The sequence below is a fragment of the Salmo trutta genome, chromosome 31 (genome assembly GCF_901001165.1).
Source record: "Salmo trutta chromosome 31, fSalTru1.1, whole genome shotgun sequence".
NCBI lineage: Eukaryota > Metazoa > Chordata > Actinopteri > Salmoniformes > Salmonidae > Salmo > Salmo trutta.
The window spans coordinates 30,251,855-30,272,595 of record NC_042987.1 but is presented as its reverse complement, the minus strand read 5'-3'; the positions used below and the strand labels follow the sequence as shown (position 1 = coordinate 30,272,595).

General features: G+C 42.0%; 1 protein-coding gene across 3 annotated transcripts in view; it reads right to left on the bottom strand.

Annotated features, from left to right (window-relative positions):
* Positions 1 to 387: 387 nt before the first annotated feature.
* The window catches only part of LOC115169918 (protein phosphatase 1L), a 39,660-nt gene continuing 19,306 nt past the window's right edge, over positions 388 to 20,741 (bottom strand). For 2 of the 3 annotated variants that reach the window (XM_029726041.1, XM_029726040.1), the window contains exons 2-4: positions 6,724 to 6,898; positions 3,482 to 3,643; positions 388 to 2,802 (exon numbers count right to left, since the gene is read on the bottom strand). In XM_029726041.1, coding sequence (XP_029581901.1) covers positions 2,450 to 2,802; positions 3,482 to 3,643; positions 6,724 to 6,898 — 690 coding nt within the window. In that variant the 3' untranslated portion in view covers positions 388 to 2,449. Of the gene's footprint in view, positions 2,803 to 3,481; positions 3,644 to 6,723; positions 6,899 to 15,225; positions 15,292 to 20,741 lie in introns of those variants that run through there. The other variant, XM_029726042.1, reaches the window with a different exon arrangement.

Sequence of the window (20,741 nt, the reverse complement as noted above, 5' to 3'; positions counted from 1 at the left end):
CAGCCAGTAAGCATAGGAACTGAGAAGTGGTCTGTGGTCACCACCTGCAGAATCATTCCTTTATTGGGGGTGTCTTGCTAATTGCCTATAATTTCCACCTGTTGTCTATTCCATTTGCACAACAGCATGTGAAATTTATTGTCAATCAGTGTTGCTTCCTAAGTGGACAGTTTGATTTCACAGAAGTGTGATTGACTTGGAGTTACATTGTGTTGTTTAAGTCTTCCCTTTATTTTTTGAGCAGTGTATATATATGTTCAATAAATTATTGGACCTATAATGTTAAAAAGTAATTTACTGTGTTAAATGACAGGGTGCAGTAGCAGCTAAACAGACTGTCTGCACAGTCTTTCAAATTGGCAGGAATAACAAACAAAAACAGCAAGATTTGACATGGTAGCATTGGATTTTAATACTGACAGACTGCATTCAGCAAATTCATACATTTTGTGTTTGGCAGATTATATGACTGACTTGTTGGTGAACTGTCTACAAGTGATGCTTGTTGCATTATCAACTTATGCATACTGTATGCACAGGTGAACAATAAACATCTGTGTATGTTTTGTTTTGACAATAAGATTAAAACTGAAAAAATAAATAAGGCAATTAAGGTACATTGTTAAATGATACATTTGCCACATCATAGGGCAGCAGGTACCTGTTAAGAGCGTTGTGCTAGTAACTGAAAGGTTGCTGGTTTGAATACCCGACCAGACAAAATAAAAAAAATCTGGCGATATACTCTTGCGCAAGGCACTTAACCTTAATTTGCTCCAGGGGCACCGTACTATGGTTAACCCTGTACACAACACCTATCTGGTGTATATGATAATACAACATATATATATATATATATATAAAAAAATCTAATTATGTATCTATGAAATAAATTCCAAGCAGGTCACCCCTTATAGAAGTCAGTATTCAATGTCCATCCATGTCTGAGGACTCCGGGAGATAAAGAGGAAACCAGCCACTAGGGACAACAGTCTGTTCCCTTCCAGTAGGTTTGGGTTTTAGGACGTTGTGGATGGGGATGGCGGGTGGGCGTAAATATCTGCATTTTGTTCCAAAAGCTGCATATTCGAATCCAGCGATAGAAAGCTGTTTTTATATTTTGGTTTTAAGCCTATCCCAAACCTTAACTCTGAAAGGTTAATGTATAACCGTAATAATTCTGAGTTAATGCCTAAACATTACCCTAGCCTTAAAAATGTGGAGTTAATGCCTAAACCTTAAACATTTTGAAATTTGATGTTTGGAACAACTTTGAAATTTGACGTTTGAGAAACATGAATGAACGTCAAATTCTGAGGTGAGCCTGTGAGAGATTGTTGGAAATACAGTCGTAATAGTAGTATTCAATACAGTAGTACACTGGTAAAACTAACACACGGGTGGCCAACTATGGTCCTGGATAACCATCTTATGGGCTGGAACAAAACCCTGCACACACTGCTACTCTCAGAGCAAAGTTGGCCATCCTTGGTCTCTAACATGATCCTGACCTTATTAACACATCAGTAGTCTCTCCAATCATATTGTGTCATATGCATATTACTGGAAATTAGCCTTCCTGTTTCAGCTGTGTGGCCTTTAACTCAGTCGCCATGGGTAACGGTGCTTTAATAAGCAGTCTGAGATGCACCTCCCAGTCCGTACGATTCCCATGGACGAAGGCATCAACACCTGTGTGCTAAAAGCCACAGATCTTTCCTAAACAAGGATAGGCTAAACAAATGTCCTATACAGGTCCAGTACCATAATTCAGTAACTTAACATCAGCCCTGTTAAGACTATGTTGACAAAAAAGGCATTGGCTGGAGCTAGATCAGGGTATAACTGATCCCGTATATGACCAAGGACATTTTTATGGACTGATACGTAAGGGCTTATCATTCCACCAAAATCAAGCCTCAACAGGTGCTTTTTCTTTTACAATTTTCTTCAGGACAGTATCAGTCCTGTGACAGTACAATACACGGCAGCAGGGTGTGCAGAGAACACTAGATCAGTTTGCTGTACTGTTTGAGTCAGAGAGTCATCTTCTCAATGATGAAGAGGTGATCCCCAGTTGTGTGTTCGTGCTGAATGCCAATGTGTGAGACGGCAGATGGACGTGTGTATGTGTGAGCGTATGTGTGTGTGTGTGTGTCAAGATGATCAAGCACTCCAGCTTCTGAGTTAAGGCCATAATTCAAGCAAAAATAATCTCTATCCAAAAGTCATTGTCAGAAATGAAAAACAAACTACATAGTGTAGGATGTTGGTGTGGGTGTACATGCGTTTCAAAGAGAATGCCAGGTATGCATGTTGCAACAGTTCCCAATCCTCCCCATTGATTGCTTGCTGCACTATCCATAAGGGAGGAGAGTCTATCTATAACATAACAATAACAATGACCCCGTCACGAACTTGTGACCTCATCGTGACCTCATCACCGCCTCTACTCCTCAGCCTTGCTCCCCACGGGGCCGCTCTTGAACTTGACCACCATGACGGTGATGTTGTCGGGGCAGCCGCGGTAGAAAGACTGCAGCACGATGCTCTTCGCACCGTAGTGTGGCTCGTCCAGGCGCTCGCGCACGAAACGCACCGCCTCCTCATTGCTGAAGGCGTCCCACAGCCCGTCCGACGCCAGGATCATGAACTCGGGCTGCAGCTTGTCCAGGTCAAAGGTCAACACGTCGGGGTCGGGGATGACCACGTTGAGGTTCTTCAGGGGGTAGTCGCCCAGCGAGCGAGACATGGCCAGGATGCCCTGGACGCGCCACGAGCCGTTGAAGCTGATGAAGCCCCCTGGTGGTGAAGGAATGGAAGTGCAATGCCCTTTGATTAAACTCTTAGTCATTTTATTATCTCACACTGGGACATTGGTCCTTGATTGTGTACACGGAAAAAACGTGCAGACGGAGTAAGGGAATTTCTGTATCACAGTCAAATTACATTATATCTATATTTCTATAGATATTCTATTTACCAAATCCACCTCAGCATATCAGTGCTTCCTATCATTTGTCAGAGCAAGTAATGTATTCATCTTCTCTTGCCCTTCCAAAGAGGGCCAATAGGTGGTGAGTGAAGGCTGCAATTGTACAGTCTCTCCATTTGACACTAATTCATTCTAGTGATTCATCCTAGCGTGCCATTGTGATCTGCTCAAGTATGGGAAACATTTTATGTCGTCATGACATTATGCACTACCTTCCACAGCCAAGAAAATGGTATGTGTGTTTTGTTTCTGTGCTGAACACTAAGGGCCGGTTTCCTGGACACAGATTAAACCTGGTTCTGGACTAAGAAACAGTTCTCCAATTAAAGTGGTCCTTAGTTCAGGACTAGGGTTAATCTGATCCAGGAAACCCACCGCAATGTGTGAATTCACTGTGTTGAGTTTAGCTAGGTTTAACACAAACACATATTTTTAATGTCCCCATAGCGTTGTTGTGCTGTTCACCCATGCTGGTGGTCCGCTCACCTGCCCTCTTGATCCTCTTGCGCTCCTTCAGCTGGTATGGCTTGTGGTCATGTGACAATGCCACAGCGTTTCCGTCCTTGTCACACAACACGCCTCGTGAGTCCCCAACGTTGGCCACCGTCAGCTCCCTGTCCGATAGCAGGGCCACCAGACATGTAGTACCTGAGAGAGGGAGACAGAGGTGATATTTCAATTTAAAGGGACATTACATTCCAAAACCATACATGATCTAGACAAGCGATGGCCTGGGACGTGGGCTCATCTTGACATAAGACTACTGTTAAGGTCTGAAAATATCTAAGTGTAATGACCCTTTAAGTTCATGTTTCTCACCTGTGATTCTCATTCTCAGAATACCACACGCGTACCAAAGTCCGCTAACCAACCACAATACTGAGAGCCATACTGTATTTCCATCACAGCTATGAAAGTCCAGGTAACAGGAGTGAAGGCCCTAATAACGTATCTGACACAGGTCTACCTTTTCATGTCTTCCTCCTCCATTGAAAAATCCAGTGATTTATAAGGTACTGTTTCCAGTACAGTCAACTAATCCATTTCTCAGGGATGACAAATCTCTCAGGGCAACAAAGCAGCTTCGTGTCTTGACCTTCCAAAGGTTGTCTCCATGGAGACATTTCACCCCCGCCATAATAAATAATACTACATTTGATGTATACGGCTTTACTTTTTACAGACCAAACTGTAAAAAAATCTATAAATTACTTTACATTTCAAAAAATATTTCTCTCTCTCCCTTTAGGCATAAAATGATTAGGATTTTTTAAAGAGAGGGTCAACTCTGACCTGCTTTAACCCTTGTGTTGTCTTAAGGGTAAGAAATGACCCGCCACTATGTTTAACAGCAATTTGATGACTTTTCCTAGTGACCCCAACATTAGAAAAAGTGAAACATCGCCTTTGTTCATATTTCCATGAAAGCTATAGACCACCAGGGTACAAAGATTGTCTTAGGGTCATTTACACACCACCAAAACCACAAAGACACACACACACATACAATGAGAAATTGAGATTGTGTGCTACTGATTGAATTCAGACAAAACTAAACTTTATTGTGCATGTGCAGCATCTCCCCTCCACGACCCCACACATGACTCAACTTCACAGACAAAATAAAAACAATTTCAGACAAAATAAACATTTCTTGAAAGCATTGTTTATTAATGGGGAATGCAGTCAGAGGCTATAAAGGTGCTGCAGATGACAGTCCCCCCAGTTCTCTCTTTGCTGAAGCCATGAGTGCACGTTTCAGTGCCCAACAGGTCATAGATCAGATTTTTTCAGATGTCCAGGAGGAACAAGAGAACAATGATTTAGAAGAGGAGGAGGTATCTGAAGAAGGGGAAGAATACAATTCAGAGCACGATGCATCATCTTCAGATGAAGAAGAAATCCCCCAAGCTGAAAGAGAGACATTTTTGTCAAAGAACAGAAAAATAACATGGTCCTTGTCACCATATGACAACCAGGGCAGGATGGCAGCACAACATGTCATAAGGATGACCCCAGGGCCTACAAGACATGCAGTTGCCCAGGACATCGCCTCAACATTCTACATGTTCATCACACCAGCCATCGAAAAAATCATCCTGGAGATGACAAATTCATGGCATCAAGATATGGGTGGCCTGTGACGCACAATCCAGCTAAGCTTGGAAGATGCAAGTCTACACAGGGAAGCTGACCAGTGGAGGACTGGAGAAGAACCAGGGGACGCGGGTTGTGCTTGATGTGACAGATGGACAGAAGGGGGCACAATGTCACGTGTGACAATTTCTTCACCTCTTGTGAACTCAGCCAGCAGCTCCTGAAGAGAAAGATCACCATAGTTGGCACAGTTAGAAAGAACAAGCCTGAGCTCCCCCCTGCACTCCTCGCAACAAGGGGGAGAGAGGCCTTCTCATCAAAGTTTGCCTTCACCCCACCACCACTCTAGTTTCTTACCTCCCAAAGAGGAACGAGAATGTGGTCCTCCTGAGCACACTGCACAAAACGGCTGAGATCAGTGATCGTGAGGACAGGAAGCCAGCCATCATCCTGGACTACAACCACAACAAAGGAGGCGTGGACAACCTGGACAAGGTGATTGGAACTTAAAGCTGCAGGAGGATGACTTTCCGCTGGCCCCTGGTCATCTTCCATAACATCATTGATGTGTCCTCATACAATGCCTTTGTGATATGGAACAAGATCAACCCTACCTGGATGGCTGATAAGCAGAACAAGACGAGGGTGTTCCTGGAGCAGCTGGGAAAAGCACTTGTAACCACACACATGCAAAGAAGGGAGCGCCTCCCCCGCACAGTAGCCTTTGCAGTGCTTGTGAAAGCTGTTCAGGGGGCTGAATCTTGTCCTGATCCACCTGAGGCTGCAGCTGGGGCAGGCAAGAGGAGGAGATGCCAGTTCTGCCTCCCAAAGAAGGACTGTAAAACAAATACTATGTGCTGCACATGTGAGAAATACATCTGCCAAGTCCATGCACACACACTTGCATACTGTCCTACATGTGCTAATTAGAGTTGATTGATTTATGTTCTTCATGTTTTTGTATCTATCATCTTATTTTATTCTTATTCATTGTTGTTGTTTGAACACCTTGTGGGTGGGGGCAATGTTTAAACAAATGGGAGAAGACTAGTATTTTGTAGTTGAATTCCTCATTGTACAGTATATAAGGATATATCACTATGTTGCCAAAACATTAAGACTGTTATTGTTTCCCTTCAATAAAATGCATTCAAAACTACTTTCTGCAAATTTCTGCTACTTTCTTAGGCTATACAAGTGCAATCTCTTGCTAAGAAATGTATGTTTACACCTATGCAGTACCCTTAGCAATAATAATAATAATAATAATAATAATAATAATAAACCTCTACTTTAGTAAAGAAAACAATTATGACAGGTGTGTTGTAATAAAAACGAGTGGTGTCCGCTGATTAAATGCAGTCTTTCTGCATTGAAAAGACGCAAAACCCAGATATTCACAAAGTTTGTGATGAATGACAGGTTGTTTCTTCATGCAAAATAGATTTGTGGTTTAAAATTCGCCTCTCCCCCTCTGACCCATCTCTGTCCGAGTGTATCGGACTTAATGTCTTAACCAATCCGCAGTATTGCCACATTTTTAACCCGTCAGAATATCTCAGAGAAGGAGTGCTGATCCAGGACCTAAAAGGATAAACTGATCTTAGATCAGCACTCCTACAGTCCCTCACCTGCTTCGTCATGATTGGCGGAGAGCTTGTCCACCATGTCTCGGTCCACAGCCAGGATACGCTGCTCCAGGATGCTGAGGTAGGAGGAAACGCTCTCCCTCTTCTCCCTCTCATAGGACAGCAGCTGCTGCCTCAGAGACTCCGGAAGGTGGGCCTTTACATAGTCCGCTGCAGCCTGTGACAGATGGAGAGAGAGCGATGGGGAAAGGGTGGGGGGGGGGAGAGAGAGAGCAATATAAGTATTTAGAAAGTTGTTCATCACGGTTTTGGTTGAATTTCAGTTATTTCACCGGTCAACTTTCTGATGATTGGTTGATACAATTCTGTGCTTTTACCTGTACAGCGGTACAGAATGGTTGTTTTTTTGCCTGTAGCCGAATAAATCCAGATTAAATGTTTGAACGAGGCACATTTATTTTTTCTGTATTCAGTAGTGTTGTGAGCCTCCGATGCTGTAAATGACTGACAACCTGTGTCCTTGAGAAATAGTCTGTCTTAGTGCCCATATTTTACAAGAACACAGCCAGGATATAGCTGCCAATGTTAACAGAGATTATCAGATGTTTAGTTTAAAAATGTCTGTTTATATAATGGAAATTGTTCCATCTGAATTCAAAGTCCAAACAAGTTCTTCATCTTATAATACATTGAAATACATTGACCACAAACTACAAGTTTAAAACACAAAAAAGTATTATTGAAATACACACCAAAAGGCATGACACTAATGTTTTCTAGGACCTACCAGAGACCTCCAAACAAAAGCTATACATAGTGCAAGACCAGAGAAATTCTATTTGACGAGCACATTTTATACCGTATGTAGAAAGGGTTTCAATGTGGCAGGCTGTCTACAGATAATTCATGTGTCTATATACAGCACTGGGTGAATGGAGGCAATATGTAAGAGATTTTAATATGCATGCTCAAATGCACACTTGGTGGCTTTGCTAATTTCCAAGAAAAATGAATGAATTAATAATGACTAATCAATTACCATGGGCCAAACCCGGTGGGCATGAAGGTTAACACTGGTTTCCAGTGATGTTAAAGACACTGTCTGTTTCTCTTTGTATATTCAGATGACTGTTATCTGAGTAAGAACAGTAAATATCCTTGGTTTTACTACACGTAGAAATGGGATTTCAGTTGGATTTAAAGAGGTGTATTTTCAGTATTTGACTGATTATTTCTAGGTCTTCGCCAGGTGTTCTGTGCTGAATTATTCAACAACCTCTCTTCCTCTCCATTCCTCCCTCCTTCCTGCTCTCTTTTTTAGCCTCTTTCATCATGTTCACTGCCTCCTTTCTCCTCAGATCATGTTCATCATATTGAATATTAATTCAGCTGCTGGAAGTTTACATATTTCATTATAGAAGCGTTCAAAACTCTTAAAGACTTGAGACTCGACACACTCATGTCGTCGTTTGCATATTCTTACACTTTGCAATCAACAGTTCTTGTGTTTTAATCAGTCCTGTAATCAAGCCATCCAATTAACCGAGGCAGATGAGATATTAACGAACAAACTAATTTCCCTCATGGTGTCATTGTACGCCGATGATTCATGTTTTCTTTTAAAACCACAATTGGAGTCTCTCCACGGCCTCAGAGGATCTAGATACTTTCGCTATCCTCTATGAACTAAAACCAAATCACGTATTGGATCACTAAAAATTGCACATTTTACATTACCATGTAGTTTACCAATAAAATGGTCTGACGGGGTTGTGGACATACTCGGTATATAAATCCCAAAAGAAAGAAATGATCTCACTCCAATACAATTTTATAGAAAGTTAGCAAAAATAGAAAAGATCTTGCTACCATGGAAAGGAAAATACCTGTCTATTTGTGGAAAAAATCAACCTGAGTAACTCTTTAGTCATATCACAGTTTACCCATTTGCTTATGGTTTTGCCTACACCCAGTGACCTGCTTTTTAAATTATATGAACAAAAAATATTCAATTTTATTTGGAACGGCAAGCCAGATAAAATTAAAAGGGCCTATTTATATAACGAATATGAATTCGGAGGGCAGAAATGATTAAATATTAAAGCATTAGACCTCTCACTAAAGGCATCAGTCATACCAAAGGTATACTTAAATCCAAACTGGTTTTCTAGTAAATTGGTACGAATGTCTCATCCTATGTTCAAGAAGAGCCTTTTTCCCTTTATTCAGATTACACCTGCCCACTTTCGGTTGTTTGAAAAGGAAATAATCTCTAAAATATCTTTATTTTTTAAACAAGCCTTAGAAAGTTGGTTGCAATTTCAGTTTAATCCACCTGAAAAGACAGGACAAATAATACAACAAATATTGTGGTTAAATTCAAATATAGTAATTGATAAAAAAAACTGTTTTTCGAGGAGAAATTTTTAAAAAAGGTATAATTTTAGTGAATGACATTAGTGGTGGAGTTATGCCACACATGCAGCTAACACAGACATATAGAAATGTCTGCTCTACCCAAAATTATAACCAACTAATTGCAGCATTATCACAAAAATGGAAGAGGCAAGTAGAAGGGGAAAAAAGTCAGGAACTTGTATGTTGGCCCTGCATTAAAGAACATAAATGGTTAAAGAAAAGTGTGATTAATAAAAACATATGCTAATTTCATTTAAGGACCAAAAAACTGACAGCTGTGCCATATAAATTACAAAATAGTTGGGAAGAGATTTTTGATGTACCCATTCCATGTCACATGGTTTATGAATTGACACGCAAAACAACACCGGATTCAAAACTTCACATTTTTCAATTTAAATTACTATACAAAATTCTTGCAACCAATAGAATGTTATATATATATATATACAATCTTCCCAGCTCTGCAGATTCTGCTGTGAGGAGGCAGAGTCATTAGATCATTTATTTTGGTATTGTCCATATGTAGCTCGTTTTTGGTCACAGGTCCAGGAATGGCTGAAGAATTGCAACATTTACCTAGAACTAACGCTGCAGATAGCAATACTGGGTGATTTGAAAAGCCATAGTCAATCAATAATATAACAATTATTTTAGCAAAAATGTTTATTTTTAATTTACAATCTGTAGAAGCTATGAGAATAGAAAGCTTCAATTGTTTTGTGAAGCATCACAGCACAATTGAAAAATATATGGCAAATAGAAATCTGAAATGTATGGTGTTGGGAGATAGATGGGAAGGGTTGAATGGAGCTGAAGGGTGGGACTAATAACAAGATAAACAATGTAAAACATACGGGGTCTGTAAAATGTATATAGGTTCAGAACTTTTGTGAAATAACACAGTTACAAATAGAAATCAAACTAGATGGACATCAGAAATAGAGGAAGGACTAAAAACAAACAAAAAATAACTATTGTAAAATAGACTGTCTGTAAAATGTGTATAAGATGAATAAATTGAAGGTAAAAGCCGAAGTGTTTATTAGTTTACTCCAATTGGGGGATCGGTGGTAGGGTTTGCGGGGAATAATAATAAAGGTATATTCTTTTAAAAAGTATGTATGTCTATATAGGTATGTGTATGTATATATGTATGCATGCGTGTATGGATATATATACAGTGGGGGAAAAAGTATTTGATCCCCTGCTGATTTTGTACGTTTGCCCACTGACAAAGAAAGGATCAGTCTATGATTTTAATGGTAGGTTTATTTGAACAGTGAGAGACAGAATAACAACAAAAATATCCAGAAAAACGCATGTCAGAAATGTTATAAATTGATTTGCATTTTAATGAGGGAAATAAGTATTTGACCCCCTCTCAATCAGAAAGATTTCTGGCTCCCAGGTGTCTTTTATACAGGTAACGAGCTGAGATTAGAAGCACACTCTTAAAGGGAGTGCTCCTAACCGCAGCTTGTTACCTGTAAAAAAGACACCTGTCCACAGAAGCAATCAATCAATCAGATTCCAAACTCTCCACCATGGCCAAGACCAAAGAGCTCTCCAAGGATGTCAGGGACACGATTGTAGACCTACACAAGGCTGGAATGGGCTACAAGACCATCGCCAAGCAGCTTGGTGAGAAGGTGACAACATTTGGTGCGATTATTCGCAAATGGAAGAAACACAAAATAACTGTCAATATCCCTCGGCCTGGGGCTCTATGCAAGATCTCACCTCGTGGAGTTGCAATGATCATGAGAACGGTGAGGAATCAGCCCAGAACTACACGGGAGGATCTTGTCAATGATCTCAAGGCAGCTGGGACCATAGTCACCAAGAAAACAATTGGTAACACACGAAGTTTGCCAATGAACATCTGAATGACTCAGAGGACAACTGGTGAAAATGTTGTGGTCAGATGAGACCAAAATGGAGCTCTTTGACATCAACTCAACTCGCCGTGTTTGGAGGAGGAGGAATGCTGCCTATGACCCCAAGAACACCATCTCCACCGTCAAACATGGAGGTGGAAACATTATGCTTTGGGGGTGTTTTTCTGCTAAGGGGACAGGACAACTTCACCGCATCAAAGGACGGGGCCATGTACCGTCACATCTTGGGTGAGAACCTCCTTCCCTCAGCCAGGGCATTGGAAATGGGTTGTGGATGGGTATTCCAGCATGACAATGACCCAAAACACACGGCCTTGGCAACAAAGGAGTGGCTCAAGAAGAAGCACATTAAGGTCCTGGAGTGGCCTAGCCAGTCTCCAGACCTTAATCCCATAGAAAATCTGTGGAGGGAGCTGAAGGTTCGAGTTGCCAAACGACAGCCTCGAAACCTTAATGACTTGGAGAAGATCTGCAAAGAGGAGTGGGACAAAATCCCTCCTGAGATGTGTGCAAACCTGGCGGCCAACTACAAGAAATGTCTGACCTCTGTGATTGCCAACAAGAGTTTTGCCACCAAGTACTAAGTCATGTTTGCAGAGGGGTCAAATACTTATTTCCCTCATTAAAGTGCAAATCATATTATAACATTTTTGACATGCGTTTTTCTGGATTTCTTTGTTGTTATTCTGTCTCTCACTGTTCAAATAAACCTACCATTAAAATTATAGACTGATCATTTCTTTGTCAGTGGGCAAACGTACAAAATCAGCAGGGGATCAAATACTTTTCCCCCCCAATGTATATTTACCCCCAAAATATATGGGGGATTGGAAATGATGCAGACAATTACATTGATGGAAGCAATATTCTTTCCGCAATATTAACCTGATCCACCCCTAAAAAAAATAAAAAAAATATTCACTCATGGTGATAATTGTAGGAGCAGATTGATTTGAGAGAAGAGGAGCATGTAATGAGGAAGTGAAATGGAATAAAATAAATGATTAAAACAGCCTTCATTAGTCCCCAGTGTGAGTAATCTCTCTCTCTCTCTTCATTCGTTCCATTTGTTTGGGAGGAACACAGGGAGTCGTGAATAGTGAACAGTAAATGTAAAGTTACCCATCCAAGAGCCCAAATGACTAAGCCATGTAAAAGTCAATTCAGCATTCAACCTTATTTCATTCAATTCAATGTATATTTTGCATCTTGAAAATGTCTGACTTTGGTGATGAAGGCCATTAAACAGCGAAAAGATTGAAAAAGGATAGAGTTGAGAATTTGCTACATATTTGCAGTTTAAGGACACACTGCTCAGACAGAGACAAGCTGTTCTGTACACAGATATTTGTTTAGGAGACATTTTGCTCCTTTTGATACCAGGGGACAAAGCAAACATTTATTTTAATACGCAGAAAATAATTTGGAAAAAAGCAATTGAGCATGGGTCCTCACATTTACCACAAACCCCTCTTGCGACTTGAAGGCGGACTTCTACAGACTTGGGTAACTGAAAGGTTCATACTGAAAAGGTGAACATTTAGTCCACTGAGTGTGTTGGGTTTGTTGCTCTCTCCAACTAACACATCTCTGTTACTCCCACCACATGTTTGCCAAAAGAGCTCAGCTCAGGATAGGTTAATTCAACATCCCAGGCCCCTTCTGACAAAAAGTTCCACAACACATACCCATATGCATGCGCTTATAACTCATTCACTCAGCAACATAGTCTACTGTGCATGCTTCTCTTGACGTGCCTCTGGCAGTACTCACAATGTTATGGAACCTTCCCCTCGTGATTTCTCAGGAGGTCCAGGCCTTCCTTGTGAACCAGCTCTACAATCAAGGGCATCGACGACTCCCTCCTGCGGTACTCTGGGCTCAACTCGTCGGTCGTGCTGCAGGACCACTCTGCCCAGCTGCTGGCCTTTGTGGGCAGCCAGGCCCCATCCTACGTGGCCAGCCTGGGTGCGGCTCTTGCCGGCCTGAGCAGTGTGCCCAACGCAGTGGGCATTGGTGCTCTGGTGGTCTCCATGATCTTAGAGATCAGCGCAGCAGGTCTCGGGGAGCCCCAGCCAGACGCGTCCCACCTACTCCACCGTATCTTTGCCGAAGAGAAAGCTTCAGAAGTGCGTGACCTGATGGAGGAGTACCTGAAGCGCTACCGGATGCACGTGGGGGCTAGTGAGCGCCTGCTGAAGGACACGCGCCGTCTGGAGGCTGAGCTCAGTGTCCAGCTGACTCGTCTGAAGAACTCAATGCTGCACGACGGCCACATGAGCACGCGGGCACTCAAGCACTGGGTCAACGGAGCCGCCTTCCACTCCCAGATGCTGGTGCACCAAGCCCGTCTGGAGCTGGACAATGGGGCAGCTGTCCATGCAGCTCTGGGCTCCTACCTGCAGGAACTACACCCCCTGCTGGCCGAGTACAGGAGGTACAGAAGCTCCAGCCTGGAAATGGTGAAAGATTGGTATGGTTCTTGTCACAAGAGGGAGCGAAGGAGGAGGCAGATGTGTTCCGGGGATTGTTGGCCATCATGTTCAGTTTGTGACAAAGAGACTGGCGAGACACGAAGCGTTCCACTCCTAAACAAAGATTCATGGTATCTACCAAGAAGCTATTGCCAACAGATCAAAGAGGCCTACATCAATCACACATTCTGAAACTACGACCAGATCACAGGTATGAAGGGTTATTTCACAGCCATCCAGGTGAACCTGACCAACCTTAGCGTGGCGTCTTCCATGTTCCCACACAACTGTCTCTAGCAAACCAAACCCAACCCAGGCAACAGGTTGGAGTCGGTACACTGGTGTACAGATGTATAAGTATTAATAAAGAGGATCAAGTTACCCAGAAACCCTTACTCTGTGACTGGATTTCAGATAAGAAGTTCTGACTTGAGTGTGTGTGTTTAGTGTGTTTGGGGGGGGGGCTCTGATTTGTGTGTTCCTGGCAAAACTCCCACTGAGAACAAGGTCCGCCTTCATAGTCATAGCTCATGTACGGGAAACATTTTTTTTTAATGAAATGTATTCACTACTGTAAGTCGCTCTGGATAAGAGTGTCTGCTAAATGACTAAAATGTTAAGAAATATCACTCTGTCACCATGACCACAGGAAAGGTAACAGGATCTCACACACACACACACACACACACACACACACACACACACACACACACACACACACACACACACACACACACACACACACACACACACACGGGTTGGTAAGGGGACCAGACGGGAAGGTTAAATATTTAATCATAGGATAGGAATAGTCTGAAAGTTCCAGATAGATATGTAAACAGCCTGCCCTTTCAGACTCCCTCCTACCTCCACTACACAAGGCCAAGCACGTCCCTTATCTTAAAGGGTAGCTAGCATAAACGTAACCACATGTAACATATGAATATGCATTAAAAGTCCCAATGCAAAGTTACACCTCACTTTTCTATTGGTTTTAGTTATTACATAAAACTGATCAGAATTCTGAAGAATGCTGGAAAAAACAGGCAAACCAGCCTATTCCCTATAATGTTACTTGCAACAGAAATGACTTCATATGTATAACTTCAAATTAAACCAAATCGATTACACTCATGACTACTGGTTTAATTTTCAGCAAACTTACAAGCAAATACTGTATGTATTGTTACAAATCCACTTGCAAGGTTGCGAGCCAACTAGCCTGCTAACATTACGTTGCTATCAACACCTAGCTTACAGCTACATTAAAGTAAACCAAAGTTTTCTAAATATATAATGGCACCTAACCAGTTATCAAATCATGTTACTGGTATATGCAGTTATCTTAGCCAGCAAGCCAGCCAGCTAAAGTTAGTCATTTTAGCCTACTAGCTAGCCAGCTAATTAGCCAACCACCACGGTCTAAGTAAGTAGTAAGCCAGAGAACAACTAGTCTAGCACAGACAGGAACTCGCATTCCAAATCCTGCCTTCCACTGGTTATACTAAGCCATGAAAGTCCTCCTGTGTGAAATGAGCACTGCATACAGAAGATACGCGCAGGGTTCCCATGCTCGAAACTGCTCTCTTCAACCTGACAAATCGTTCTGACTTCAAAGACTTGCTTCTCAGTTTTGTGCCACAAATGAGTGGGCCACAAATGAGTCATAACCCCGTCATTGTGGGTATTACTGCACTATGTGGGTATTACTGCACTAGCTACAAACAACGGAAAACTACTAGAATACTCACTCGCTCGACTTCCAATACCAAACGCACAGGAGAAAAAGAGTTGCAGTTCTTCCGCATTATTTTATGTTTTTTTTCTTTGTAATGTACATAGTAGCTCACCAGCGCCAACACTTGGTTTGGAATATAATTACATGCTAGCAAGGCTAGTAGCTACTAGCAGCCAGCTGGAACTAGCTAGGTAGCACCGGTTCTCCATATGACGTTGAGAAATAGTGCATTGTGCGTAGTTTCAAAGATATCCGGAAGTAAGTTCTTAAATATGTAAAAACGCTCAAATATAACTGTTTGTAGTTATAGGGAACCAGATTGTGACTACAACTAAGTTACTGAGTCTTTGACCACACTGTGTGTTACTAGAAATTCATGCCTCCTACCCTTTAACAGGATCTTGCCAATCTATTTAGATAGAGTGAATTTAAAAAAAAATAAAAATAATATTTAAACCTTTATTCAACTAGGCAAGTCAGTTAAGAACAAATTCTTATTTACAATCACAGTCTAGGAACAGTGAGTTAACTGCCTGTTCAGGGGCAGAACGACAAATTTTTACCTTGTTAGCTTGGGGATTCGATCTAGCAACCTTTTGGTTACTGGCCCAACACTCTAACCACTCGGCTGCCTGCCTCTAACCGCTAGGCTGCCTGCCACCCCGTATTTGAATGTCATAGAGTGGAACTTTCAATGGTTGAAAGCAGGGATTGGACCCGGTTCAGGTTACACAACCGAAAACAACATTTTTTCAAGGAACAGAAATGGTTAATAACATTGTTACGGTCATGACATTTTTTTCTATTCCCACAAAAAAACGCCTATCCAAAGCCCTCACTCTGTCACTCAGAAAGTTATTCCAGTGTCTGACTGCCAGCTGAAAATCTTTGCCTGTGTGTGTGCGTGTTTAGGCTACCTGCCCCTCCCCCCAAGGAAGTATAGGCTACTGTACTGACGTTACCATAGTCTACTGTACTGATGGCTACTGTACTGACGTTACCATAGGCTACTGTACTGACGTTACCATAGTCTACTGTACTGACGGCTACTGTACTGACGTTACCATAGTCTACTGTACTGATGTTACCATAGTCTACTGTACTGATGGCTACTGTACTGACGTTACCATAGTCTACTGTACTGACGTTACCTTAGTCTACTGTACTGACGTTACCATAGGCTACTGTACTGACGTTACCATAGTCTACTGTACTGACGTTACCATAGTCTACTGTACTGATGGCTACTGTACTGACGTTACCATAGTCTACTGTACTGATGGCTACTGTACTGACGTTACCATAGTCTACTGTACTGACGTTACAATAGTCTACTGTACTGACGTTACCATAGTCTACTGTACTGACGTTACCATAGTCTACTGTACTGACGTTACCATAGTCTAATGTACTGACGGCTACTGTACTGACGTTACCATAGTCTACTGTACTGACGTTACCATAGTCTACTGTACTGACGTTACCACAGTCTACTGTACTGACGTTACCATAGTCTACTGTACTGACGTTACCACAGTCTACTGTACTGACGTTACCATAATCTACTGTACTGACGTTACCATAGTCTACTGTACTGACGTTACCACAGTCTACTGTACTGACGTTACCATAGTCTACTGTACTGACGTTAATATAGCCTACTGTACTGACGTTACCATAGGCTACTGTACTGACGTTACTATAGCCTACTGTACTGACGTTACTATAGCCTACTGTACTGACGTTACTATAGGCTACTGTACTGACAATACCATAGTCTACTGTACTGATGTTACCATAGTCTACTGTACTGATGGCTACTGTACTGACGTTACCATAGTCTACTGTACTGACGTTACCATAGGCTACTGTACTGACGTTACCATAGGCTACTGTACTGACGTTACTATAGCTTACTGTACTGACGTTACCATAGGCTACTGTACTGACAATACCATAGTCTACTGTACTGACGTTACCATAGTCTACTGTACTGACGTTACCATAGGCTACTGTACTGATGGCTACTGTACTGACGTTACCATAGTCTACTGTACTGATGGCTACTGTACTGACGTTACCATAGTCTACTGTACTGACGTTACCATAGTCTACTGTACTGACCTTACCATAGTCTACTGTACTGACCTTACCATAGTCTACTGTACTGATGGCTACTGTACTGACGTTACCACAGGCTACTGTACTGATGGCTACTGTACTGACATTACCACAGGCTACTGTACTGATGGCTACTGTACTGATGCTACCACAGGCTATTGTACTGATGGCTACTGTACTGATGGCTACTGTACTGATGCTACCACAGGCTATTGTACTGATGGCTACTGTACTGATGCTACCACAGGCTACTGTACTGATGGCTACTGTACTGATGCTACCACAGGCTACTGTACTGATGGCTAATGTACTGACGTTACCATAGTCTACTGTACTGACGTTACCATAGTCTACTGTACTGATGGCTACTGTACTGACGTTACCATAGTCTACTGTACTGATGTTACCATAGTCTACTGTACTGACGTTACCATAGGCTACTGTACTGACGTTACCATAGTCTACTGTACTGACGTTACCATAGTCTACTGTACTGATGTTACCATAGTCTACTGTACTGACGGCTACTGTACTGACGTTACCATAGTCTACTGTACTGATGTTACCATAGTCTACTGTACTGACGTTACCATAGTCTACTGTACTGATGTTACCATAGACTACTGTACTGATGTTACCATAGGCTACTTTACTGACGTTACCATAGTCTACTGTACTGACGTTACCATAGTCTACTGTACTGATGGCTACTGTACTGACGTTACCACAGGCTACTGTACTGATGGCTACTGTACTGACATTACCACAGGCTACTGTACTGATGGCTACTGTACTGATGGCTACTGTACTGATGCTACCACAGGCTATTGTACTGATGGCTACTGTACTGATGCTACCACAGGCTACTGTACTGATGGCTACTGTACTGATGTTACCATAGTCTACTGTACTGATGGCTACTGTACTGACGTTACCATAGTCTACTGTACTGATGTTACCATAGTCTACTGTACTGATGTTACCATAGTCTACTGTACTGACGGCTACTGTACTGACGTTACCATAGTCTACTGTACTGACGTTACCATAGGCTACTGTACTGATGTTACCATAGGCTACTGTACTGATGTTACCATAGTCTACTGTACTGATGGCTACTGTACTGACGTTACCATAGTCTACTGTACTGATGTTACCATAGTCTACTGTACTGAATGTTACCATAGGCTACTGTACTGATGTTACCATAGTCTACTGTACTGATGGCTACTGTACTGATGTTACCATAGGCTACTGTACTGATGTTACCATAGTCTACTGTACTGACGGCTACTGTACTGACGTTACCATAGTCTACTGTACTGACGTTACCATAGACTACTGTACTGATGTTACCATAGGCTACTTTACTGACGTTACCATAGTCTACTGTACTGACGTTACCATAGTCTACTGTACTGATGGCTACTGTACTGACGTTACCATAGTCTACTGTACTGACGTTACCATAGTCTACTGTACTGACGTTACCACAGTCTACTGTACTGACGTTACCACAGTCTACTGTACTGACGTTACCATAATCTACTGTACTGACGTTACCATAGTCTACTGTACTGACGTTACCACAGTCTACTGTACTGACGTTACCATAGTCTACTGTACTGACGTTACTATAGCCTACTGTACTGACGTTACCATAGGCTACTGAACTGACGTTACTATAGCCTACTGTACTGACGTTACTATAGCCTACTGTACTGACAATACCATAGTCTACTGTACTGATGTTACCATAGTCTACTGTACTGATGGCTACTGTACTGACGTTACCATAGTCTACTGTACTGACGTTACCATAGGCTACTGTACTGACGTTACCATAGGCTACTGTACTGACGTTACTATAGCCTACTGTACTGACGTTACCATAGGCTACTGTACTGACAATACCATAGTCTACTGTACTGATGTTACCATAGTCTACTGTACTGACGTTACCATAGTCTACTGTACTGATGTTACCATAGTCTACTGTACTGATGTTACCACAGGCTACTGTACTGACGTTACCATAGTCTACTGTACTGACGTTACCATAGTCTACTGTACTGACGTTACCATAGGCTACTGTACTGATGGCTACTGTACTGACGTTACCATAGTCTACTGTACTGATGGCTACTGTACTGACGTTACCATAGTCTACTGTACTGACGTTACCATAGTCTACTGTACTGACGTTACCATAGTCTACTGTACTGATGGCTACTGTACTGACGTTACCACAGGCTACTGTACTGATGGCTACTGTACTGACATTACCACAGGCTACTGTACTGATGGCTACTGTACTGATGCTACCACAGGCTATTGTACTGATGGCTACTGTACTGATGGCTACTGTACTGATGCTACCACAGGCTATTGTACTGATGGCTACTGTACTGATGCTACCACAGGCTACTGTACTGATGGCTACTGTACTGATGCTACCACAGGCTACTGTACTGATGGCTACTGTACTGACGTTACCATAGTCTACTGTACTGACATTACCATAGTCTACTGTACTGATGTTACCATAGTCTACTGTACTGATGGCTACTGTACTGACGTTACCATAGTCTACTGTACTGATGTTACCATAGTCTACTGTACTGACGTTACCATAGGCTACTGTACTGACGTTACCATAGTCTACTGTACTGACGTTACCATAGTCTACTGTACTGATGTTACCATAGTCTACTGTACTGACGGCTACTGTACTGACGTTACCATAGTCTACTGTACTGATGTTACCATAGTCTACTGTACTGACGTTACCATAGTCTACTGTACTGATGTTACCATAGACTACTGTACTGATGTTACCATAGGCTACTTTACTGACGTTACCATAGTCTACTGTACTGACGTTACCATAGTCTACTGTACTGATGGCTACTGTACTGACGTTACCACAGGCTACTGTACTGATGGCTACTGTACTGACATTACCACAGGCTACTGTACTGATGGCTACTGTACTGATGGCTACTGTACTGATGCTACCACAGGCTATTGTACTGATGGCTACTGTACTGATGCTACCACAGGCTACTGTACTGATGGCTACTGTACTGATGTTACCATAGTCTACTGTACTGATGGCTACTGTACTGACGTTACCATAGTCTACTGTACTGATGTTACCATAGTCTACTGTACTGATGTTACTATAGCCTACTGTACTGACGTTACCATAGGCTACTGTACTGATGTTACCATAGTCTACTGTACTGATGTTACCATAGTCTACTGTACTGATGTTACCATAGTCTACTGTACTGATGGCTACTGTACTGACGTTACCATAGTCTACTGTACTGATGTTACCATAGTCTACTGTACTGAATGTTACCATAGGCTACTGTACTGACGGCTACTGTACTGACGTTACCA